Source organism: Centroberyx affinis, unplaced genomic scaffold (assembly GCF_046629955.1).
Source record: "Centroberyx affinis isolate AG114_WGS23_722 - 3 ecotype Tasmania unplaced genomic scaffold, CSIRO-AGI_Caff_v1 ptg001673l_1, whole genome shotgun sequence".
NCBI lineage: Eukaryota > Metazoa > Chordata > Actinopteri > Beryciformes > Berycidae > Centroberyx > Centroberyx affinis.
In genome coordinates, this window is record NW_027280094.1 from 92,346 (window position 1) to 102,632 (window position 10,287).

Below are 10,287 nucleotides of genomic sequence, written 5' to 3' on the forward strand. Positions count from 1 at the left end.
TAACCAAGGGCGTTTAGGGCTGCCTTCAGTTAAATTGCAACTCTTTTAGTTCACTTTCCCCAATCTGCTAGGCTTTTGCGTGCAAAGGTCAAGGAAGTAAAAGGAAGATGGATTATAGACGATCTGAGTGCAGTCAAAGCCACACCAGACCAGATGAAATCATACCAGACTAATCCAACTAATCACTATAATGCAGCACAGTTTTTCTGCTTTGATATGACGGAAAGTATTTTTGTAATGTTAATGTTAACGATGATAGGATGGAGAAAGTGATGCTCTGTGTGCATTTGGGATGTGGAACACATTGGGTGGGCATGGGGCCATTTTTCTTCACTCAAATCATATGTATTTTCTCAATTTATTAAGCATATAAATGACATTCTGTGTTGATTGCTAATAAAACAACTATATTACTAGGCCGATGGTGTTTGTGTGCTTTTATGTTCATAGGAGTTTGAGTTTGAGTTTGTAATCTAGCACAAATATTGCATTTCTACAGCACAATATTAAGGAAAGAATCAAATCCACAAAGTTGTAAAAGAAGTAAAGTAAAGAAGTAAAGTGAAGTAAAAGAGTTTGCATATCTTGCTGAGAGGCAGGCAGTTGTATACACTAAAATGTGCTGTCATGGTAAGAAACTAAGATTGAGGGTGTTCAATAAGTGTTTGTTTGTTTTTGTCCATCCCTTTATTTGAGGCCTGCATGGACTATAATTTAAGTTCTTTACCGCCATTGGGGTAAGAGGATCCTTGAGGGGCTTCCTCTGAAAAAAATGAGGAATAGTTTACATTGACTATGTCAGTCATTTGAGGTTAACCTAATAAAACGTGTAAGATTGATTCTGATAGGTTTCACTTTCTGCACTGCTATCTTACCTATAATACAGACTAATGCTGTTCTAAACTAAATCATATCTATCTATCAGCAAACACTCTCTCAGGTGGGGGGTTACATGGGTTGATAATTAGATCTAATGTGGATCTATTTGGGGGTCCTTGACATGAAATGTTTTGGCATACACCCCTGTGTATGCTGTACAAAATTACAAGCTAGCCAAGTGCTGACACCTAGTGTTCAGTACTTCTACTTACACTGTCATGTTATTACCATCATCTCACCATAATCAATTAGAATAATATTGATAATAATAGTGATATAATAACACAAATATTAACATGTGGACAACTTGCTTTCTCTCTCTCTCTCTCTCTCTCTCTCTCTCTCTCTTACAATATGAAATCAAATTTATATGAACATGAGGAAAAACAAATATGGGTATTCTCTGTTGCTAGTTTGGGTCAAGAAATCATCAGGAAATAAGCTTTGCTAAAGCACTGCTTATTTATTCACATTATCACAAATTACAAAGTATGCCACAACACAAAAAGCAACACATCTATTGATTAACTGATTAACAGTTAAATGACAAGAAGCTTAGAAGTATACCAAAATATACTGTTTAAAAATAGCTAGATAATTGCATTGTTATGAATATTATAGCATTAGAGTATGTTCTAAACTATCAAATTCAATGCTTACTTGCTATGCACTCACTAGCACCCAACTCCTATCTACCTCTATACTCTACCCCTAGCAGAAATTCTTGATGTTGTAGTAGCTCTGTTTGAACTGCAGGAGGCAATGTGTTCTTGAACATCTAATACTGATGGATACTTGAGCAACAAATGTGAATGTTGCATACTTCATCACCCTGGAAAAAGACATTCTTATCCTTAGTGGACTAGTCAAATAAACTGAGGAGTTCAGTGAAATATTTAATTCATTTCTTTTTCATGTTTGACTTCTCATTCTTTTCTCAAGAATGTAAATTAAACCAATTGTACATGAAAAGATTAAGGATCACAACCACAGCAACCAACCAATGAATAATAATAATATTTTATTATCATTGTTGTTGTTGTTGTTGTTGTTGTTGTTGTTGTTGTTGTTGTTATCACCATCATCTTCATAATTTTTCCCATGAATGCTCATTTGTACTTTAATTCCTTACTGTACTACAGCCATTTAAGTCTAAAGTACCTTAATCTATTTGCCTCTTCATATTCTCACCTGAATGATTTTACCAGTTCCACCTTTAATCCCCTTCATCCACCTCCTTTTCCTCCACTCCCTCTCACCCTTTAATCCTTCCTTGCCTTTACAAAAAACACCCCAGTCACATCATCGACCCCCACCCTCATGTCCTGAGGCAGCGTGTAAACCTCCAGCCTGATCAGAGTGTAGCCGCTCTCCTTCAAACTACCACAGACCTGGGCCTCGTCCAGCGGCACCACAGGGATCTTTACCCCCGGCCCCCCGAGGTAGTAGCTCTCTCCCAGGGCTCCGATGAGGAGAAGGTGGCCGCCGGGCCGCAGGAGCCTCCGGATGTGTCCCAGGGCGCGGGTGAAGGCGGCCAGGTCCGGGCTGACGCTCTCCAGGCAGAAGCAGGACACCACGCAGTCGGCCCCCGCGGAGGGAAGGGCGTCCGGGGACAGAGGCCGGGGGCAGTGCACATCGATAGGCAGGATGTCCGACACCACCAGACGTAGCCTGGCTGCTTTCTCTGTCCATGCTGAAGGCCTAGTAACATCATTGAATCAACCAAATCAGATATAGGCTAGTTGTGGCCTTTCTAAATGGCACAACAGTGCAATGCATTATACTGGCTTCTGAATCAAATGAACTCTTATCAAATCTCTTATCAAATTAACTTTTCATACACACAAATAGGATCACACCATGGGTTTCATTACAGTCACATTTAGGGAAGGCATCATGGCTCATCGATTAATGGGAGGACCAACATCAAATTGGTTTATCTAGGAACTGTGAGACCTTGTGACACTATAAGGAAGGTGATAGATGAGTGCTTAGTATTTTCAAACCACTCTCTAAAAATGAGGGTCTCACACCAAGGAAAAAGGAAGGGAAACTGAAAGGAATGAAGCAAGGAGGGAAGAAACTTCAAACTATTATATATATCTATGTGGGGGGGGAAGAAGTCACTTGATATTCATTACTCAATATTTCAATTTCATTTTGAAATTCATTTCATTAAAAAAAGGCTTCATAATATTCAGGGAATCAGGGAATATTTCATACTATTCCCTGACAAGTTATACTTTCATAACAGCTATTTTGTCTGAGAATATAAGAGAAGGGATCTGGTCGTACTGTCGTCCCTCCAGCTTGCAGACGTGCTGCAGGTAGGGCGTCCAGTCCAGGCTGCAGCCCCCCTGGCCCTGCAGCCAGCGCTTCAGCTCCTGCCGGTTCACCTCCAGGAAGTCTGTGAGGAGCACCTTGCCGAAAACCTCACAGCCGCTCAGCACCTGGTACAGCGTGGGACCTGAACCCACGTCCACCAGCAGCTCGCCACTCACATCGCCTGGGAGAGGTGGGGGAGAGAGAAAGAAAGAAAGAAAGAAAGAAAGAAAGAAAGAGGAGAGAGTGAGACAAGAGTTTTATTCCAAAATGGGCTGATGGCAAAAAAGCACAACTCACAATTAAATATCTTCGGCCCTTTCTTTACAAAACAGTTACATTTCAGATGATGTGATCATCCGTACTGTGGAACAACATTTTATCTAAAATTGATGTATAGTTTTGGGAATGAAACCGTTCATATATCTGTTTCAGACACAGAATGGCATCTGAAATTATGTCCTTTCATATAGAGAGGGGGAGAATAGAAGAAACCAAAACACTAAGGGGGGAATGTGGGGGGAATGGTTAGATATTGGATGTCAGCAAAATTAAAATGGTGCAAGAGGGATGCGTGGAATATAAAAGATAGACTGGAAACAGAATAGACTAGAAAGATAAAATGGAGGGTAAAATAAGTTGGAATTTAGATCTCTAAAACTTGGGTCTGGACAACTGCCGTTGCCTGCAGGAACAGAGAAAGGAACAGATGTGAAGCTTAAACAATAATCTATCTGACAAAAAAAAGAGAACGAGAGGGAGGGAGATGAAGAGGGAGAAGGGAAGAAAGGTTTGAGGAGAGGACAGCGGGTTACATTTGAGAAAAAGAGGGGGAGAACAAAGAATGATAGACAGAAGAAACAAAGAGTTGGCTCCAAAGCGAGCGATATCCACCATTTGAAATATTGCCATCAAAGTGATAGCTGGTGCGAAATTAAACTAAACATATTATAATTGAAAGCAACTATCTTCAGACATTTGCTTACAAAATAGTAACATTAGAGGATGTAACTGAAAGTATCTGATTTTTTAAATACTACAAAATGAACATCAGGTAATGATTTATTAATTTGATATAGCATTTTGGGATAAAGCATACACATACACACGTTCAATCCACTGCTCCAGCTCCTTACCTTCAGTGAAAGCTCTATGCAGGCAGGCCAGTTTCCACGGCACAATGCTGTCCTGCCGCTCAAAGTCAGCCCGCGGTGCAGTGTAGTTATACTGTAGATAGGAAACAGGGTCAAAGCCCTGGTAGCAGGCCGCCATAGCTGCCACACCATCTTCTGTTCCCTTCTCCATTCTCTCTTTTTCTATTCTCTTTAACTGTATCTCAGTTCTCTCTCTCTCTCTCTCTCTCTCTCACCCTCTTATCTGTTCTGTCCTTCAGGTGTACCACTGACTCCCTCAGTCCTAACATTATATACCTGCAGGTGTGTGTGTGTCTTTGTCTTTGTTTGTGTGTGTGTGTCTATGCTTTGGGCTAGTCTGAGCTCCACTGGCAGAGATAGTTATCCTCTTTTACCTGATAGCATTTGTTCTGTCCACTCTCCTTGCCCCGAGGCACTGATGCCATCATATCAGGGGGCTTTCTCCAACAGTAGACCCACTAATGGACACCGCATACCGCTTTCAGGCCTCTCACTCACCTCTCTCAGGCCCTCGCTATCTCCACAATCAGTATAAGGGCCTTTTACACTCAAACAACAGACCAGGTTTGTCATTGTCAATTAAGTGGGGATTTTTTTTTCTTGTTGTTTATTTGTTGTTTTTCTGTGGTGATGTCCATAGTGTTGCAGAGATGAGGGATGCTGAGTAGTAGCAAGGGATAGGCATAATTTATTATGTAAGGTTTGGACAGGTGATGTTAAGTTACAAAATAAAAGATTGTGATGGGGTGCAAAATGAGGCTGTTGCAGAAAATTGAGGGTGTTACTAATATAAACAATGCATTACCAGGACTAGATGTAAACTTAAATCCAATGTGAATAGATTGTACAGAAGAAGCAAATGATAAGATGAAACCGTGATATCTTGGCAAAAAACGTATTTAACTTGTAAAGAACATGAAAATCTAAAGAAAATGGGTTTTAGAACACATACACACAGGGTTGGTAACAGTAACAGATAAAAAGAATACAAAAATGGTAATTGTAATCCATTATAGTTATTATGAATAACACTAATCACATAAATAGGTAACATTATTTAAATTGGTCTGTAAACTGGAATGATTTTTTGTGTAACTGCATATTACATAAACATATATATGGATGTTGGAGACAAAGTAATCCAAAGTAGTGGAAAGTAATCAGAATATGTCACTGATATTTATACCGGTATTATCTGGGATTATATAACTGATTATAATTTTAAGCAGATAATCAGTTCAGGCAATCAGGTAATCCTAATTTCCCAATATGGCATGCTAGCACAACAGGAAAACTGTAGGGGGCTTACAGCCAACTTGGTCAATTTTCCTATCTCCCAGATCCCCTCCACATGACATAATAACCACATTTACTGTAAAGAGCTACAGAGTAATGAAGACCTCTGCAACAAGTTTGTACACTGGTTGTTCACCTTTAAAATGCACCTCAAACTTACACCAAACTCACAGATATATTATGGTATTTTTTTGCTCTGGGTCAAATCATACTCATTGCCACTTTAAAATTGGCTTCTAAAATTCTGAAACCACTAGCCACTGTAGCCAGCTGACAAAACATTGAGCTTCTTTCCCTGATTGAATTAATTTTGCCATCTATTCCCAGCACATCCCAAAGCAGCTGAACCTATGTGGAATGTAGCCATGCAGTAATCAAAAGTGTTTTCCCCAGCGGTCTCCGTAACACCTCTCTCATCCCTGGCAGCTGACCCACAATCCCCAGCCGGCTACGTGCTCATCAAACACACACACACACACACACACACACGCACACACTGCACAATGACCCTCTTCACACCCCCAAAACATTACACAGTGTCCAAGGGAGACAAGGTATTTTGGACACATGATATGAAATTCTGGCACGCGACACTGTTGATATTAGGATATTTGGGGATCACAATCACGAGAGCCAGACTGAGTAAACAGGGTCAAGAGGTTTGTTTCCCAGTGTTGCACACAATTTATGATGCGACAACATACTGGATTCCTTTGAACTTCACTTCTGATTCCTCAAAAATTCAGTGTTTGTGGTTTGTGGACAGAATTTTGATTGTGAAACCTGGAAGTCACTCTTGGTCCACTCTTGAAACACAAATGCTCAGATCTCTTTCTTCATTTTTTCTTACTGTCAATTCCTTGTAGTGCACCAAAGAAATGCTCTTTTATTGTGTGACAGGATGAATCAAACAGATTTATTTATTGCATGTAGTAAATCACTTGTGTAACCTTATTATTGCATGTATCCACAGTGTGCCTTAACTTTTAAAATGTTTACAGAACAGAACGTCTTATTTTGCTTGTTTTTTACTTGCAGTTTTTTTTTTTAATTTTCTAGTGTCTGGGTTTTGAATTGTGTTCCTTCCTGTGCTGGACCAACAATAAATCCTAACTATACTACATGGAACTTAGGGTTCTCATGTTTTATTGGTTCATATGCTGATTGTTGTCCAGGATCTTCTTGAAAAAATCCTGTGTAGTCTCTCTGTATAGTGTGTGTGAGGGCTCACCAAAACAGGATTAGCATTGTCTAACGTATTAGTTTTAATGATCAGAGAGAACAGTGGGGCCTTGGCTGGAGAGAAACCTGACCAGATGCACAGAAACATGGAAGCTGGGTCTAAGTCAGCCTCTTCAACCTACGACCCATGCAGGCCACTATCGAAACTTTAATTGCTTTAGTCTGCCCGCTGCAAATCTCACTTGGCTATGTTGTCTAGTGTGTTGAGAGTATGGGATGGTGTGAATCCAAGGTCAAGCATAATGGCAGCAGCCTTGTGAGCTTTGGATAGGTAAGGTGAGGGACAGGAGCATGCAGAGGGTAACTGGCATAACTCCACACCATACATTTCATCTGCATAAAGCCAGGCATGGGATTCATAATAGTCACTTTTTTTTTTATTTTGTTTTTATGAACAGTCATGGACATGGTGTTTTGCTGGGAGAGTTTGCTAAGCCTTTCCAGCTTCTGCAGATGGGAATCAGTGTCCAAAATGGTGCTGTGACTGTAGCGTTTACAGTGATTATAAGTCGCTATTATTGGTCTTTATTGTAGTCTAATGAACTGTGAACTGTGGTTTTCCCAAACAATATAATTTGCTTAAAATCCTTGTAATTGATACAACCTGTAATTATTCAAATAAAAGCTCTATTAGTGTACAGCTATTAAATTGGTAGGCCTCTACCAAGGGGCCCTGTGGTAAGGTGTGGTGCAGGTTGTCCCAACTTGTACCAGTAGTAATGATAGATGAAATTTATTCTTGTGATTTGTGGGGTGTTCTCTGTGGCTGATATGTACAGTTGATTGTTTGTTACCTGTAGAATACATCAGTGATTGCTCCACCTTCCAGTTGGGAGTATTCTTTATTTAGATGAGAATATATATGCATTTATATCTCTCCCTGATATAGATGTGTTAGTCAAAACATCTTGGCTTTTTAAATTTCCCAAAAGGGACTACCCAGTGAATAACGTCTTCTTAATAATTTGTCATAAGGGAGAGTTGCCTTGGTACCTTTACAAGTAAACAACTATAATATACATAGATTTGTTGCTTGGTATACCCAGCTAAGCAGGCAGGGTAAATACTGGATGTATAGATTTTATGTTTACTTTAGATTTAAAATAAATGTGCATTAATCAGCTGATTCACATGCAGTAACATTCGTTTCTTCTATACCCTCAGATAAAATGTAAATTCAGTTCATGTCATAGTGTATTCAAGGACATGAAACTGAAAAAATGATGTGCAGGCTTTAGCTTATGTAAGGATCTGGTAATGAGAATTAACAGAACGTGTTGTATGGTCTACATTTAAAGCTTCCATATGGACTGTTTCCATTTTGAGCTTGGTCTATCCAAATCTGGGTACATCCCGTTATATTCCAAGTCCAAACCAACAGCTGCAATATTGTTTATGTCCTATAGCACACTGGAAATCTTAAAAATGTGGAAAGACCGGGGCCAAGACCCAAGCCTGGAAGGCCTTTGTGCCAACCACACAAAGCCTTTTATACATGATAATGAGCAAATCCCTCTTCAACAGTTAAGGTAATAAATGTAATGGAAAATAATGTTTCTTCAAAAGAAAATAAATGTTCTTTCATATTTTTAGTAAAGAAAACAAATTGCATTGAGACAAGCAGGGAATGGGGAGTTTTTATTACAAACACATGAACAATCAAAGCTCATCGAGCAAGGTTATTAACCATTCACAACACAAAGTTACAATGACACAATTTCCACACTCAAGTTAGAAGAACTGTTGCATTGCAAACAAAAATCTGTTTATACAGAATGGGGAGGGGCTTTCACAGACAATGAGGAATCAGTTAACAGAAACCACCTTTCAACCACAACCTGACTGACAACCTGATTGATGACAGAGACAATTTGAGAAATTAATGACAGTTCTTCCTCAAACAGAAAACAGTTGACACTTACTCAACCAGAAAAAATGAACTGATTGGGGTATGGTTTGCCTAAATATTTCAGTGCTTAGCAAGAAATAAAACATCTTTAACGGATCTACTTAACCACTACAAAACACACATGCTACATTTTGAGACACACTTCATTCGCAGTACATTCCAAAAGCAGAGGCAACAGTTGGCATTAAAATATTTTCATCTCTCCTGCTCTCTCTGTTCCTACTCTCTTCTCCCCCTTCTTGTCCCATCTCCTTCCCTTGTCCACACTCAGCCTCTGTATACTTTGTGGGATAGCTCTCTGCCCAGGCACTTTGGCATCTTGGTCACCCACATCACAGCCTTCCTCTCAGTGGGTAACTCTCTGCCAAGGCTTGCCCCCACCACGGCTCTCTTCGGCAGGGTCACACACCATACTTCGTCCTGGATATGCGTCGAAGGCCGTTGCACCTTAGCCCCCATGGCAGAGGGGGTGGAGCCAGGCCGGTGTGGGCTTGTGGCTCTGTGTGTTTCGGGGTCCAGGGGCCCCTTGCTGATGGCCCCAGAGAGGCAGCGCTGCAGCAGCCTCCTGGCCTCACACTGTCTGAGCAGGCTGTGTCTCCCAGAGCGCTCCACCTCCATTACTGTCTGCCTGTTAGAGGGTCAGAGGCCATCGTAAAATGATCCTCCGCCTTCACTGGATAATGTTGTTCGCATGTAATATTATCCCAACATTCTATTTACTTCATTTAATTTCTTCATTTAACTTCGTCTACTGACATTCACCATGTAGACTTCCAATGCACAGACTTGCACACACACACACCTACACAGACACACACACACACACACACACACACACACACACACACACACACACACAGAAGCGTGCACGCATACACAATCATAGATGCATGCAAACAAGTCTTTATCACTATATTTACACTGTGGCGTCAGTTCTTAATTATTATCCAGTTTAAGTGTGTGTGTGTGTGTGTGTGTGTGTGTGTGTGTAGGGGGTGGTTGAGACTAGGGCTGCAACTAACGATTATTTTCATTGTCGATTAATCTGTCGATTATTTTCTTGATTAATAGATTAGTTGTTTGGTCTATAAAATGTCAGAAAATGGTGAAAAATGTGGATCAGTGTTTCCCAAAGCCCAAGATGACGTCCTCAAATGTCTTGTTTTGTCCACAACCCAAAGATATTCAGTTTACTGTCATAGAGGAGTAAAGAAACCAGAAAATATTCACATTTAAGAAGCTGGAATCAGAGAATTTTGACTTATTTTTCTAAAAAAATTACTCAAACCGATTAATCGATTATCAAAATAGTTGGCGATTAATTGAATAGTTGACAACTAATTGATTAATCAATTAATCATTGCAGCTCTAGTTGAGACCATCACTAACCTGTGGCAATGCTGTGGTATGAGGCTGAGGCTCTGCCAGTGAGCGCTGTAGTTCTGTCCTCTCTGCCAGTCCTCCTCCAGGACGCTGCAGTGCAGC

At 40.3% G+C, this 10,287-nt stretch overlaps 1 protein-coding gene across 1 annotated transcript; it reads right to left on the reverse strand.

Moving 5' to 3' along the window:
- Positions 1-2,141: 2,141 nt before the first annotated feature.
- On the reverse strand, positions 2,142-4,506 carry LOC139651494 (phenylethanolamine N-methyltransferase). The gene is made up of 3 exons (XM_071528429.1): positions 4,338-4,506; positions 3,175-3,385; positions 2,142-2,580 (listed from the first exon to the last, which is right to left on the reverse strand). Exons 1-3 carry the CDS (start codon positions 4,504-4,506, stop codon positions 2,142-2,144), a joined length of 819 nt encoding a protein of 272 aa, XP_071384530.1.
- Positions 4,507-10,287: the final 5,781 nt, after the last annotated feature.

What these genes read in the sequence shown, in the direction of transcription:
- LOC139651494 (XM_071528429.1), bottom strand. Translation starts at nt 4,506, where the DNA reads ATGGAGAAGGGAACAGAAGATGGTGTGGCAGCTATGGCGGCCTGCTAC. An exon ending in GCATAGAGCTTTCACTGAAG is followed by an intron (nt 3,386 to 4,337) that starts GTAAGGAGCTGG and finishes CACCTCTCCCAG; the next exon opens with GCGATGTGAGTGGCGAGCTG. An exon ending in TGCAAGCTGGAGGGACGACA is followed by an intron (nt 2,581 to 3,174) that starts GTACGACCAGAT and finishes TGATGTTACTAG; the next exon opens with GCCTTCAGCATGGACAGAGA.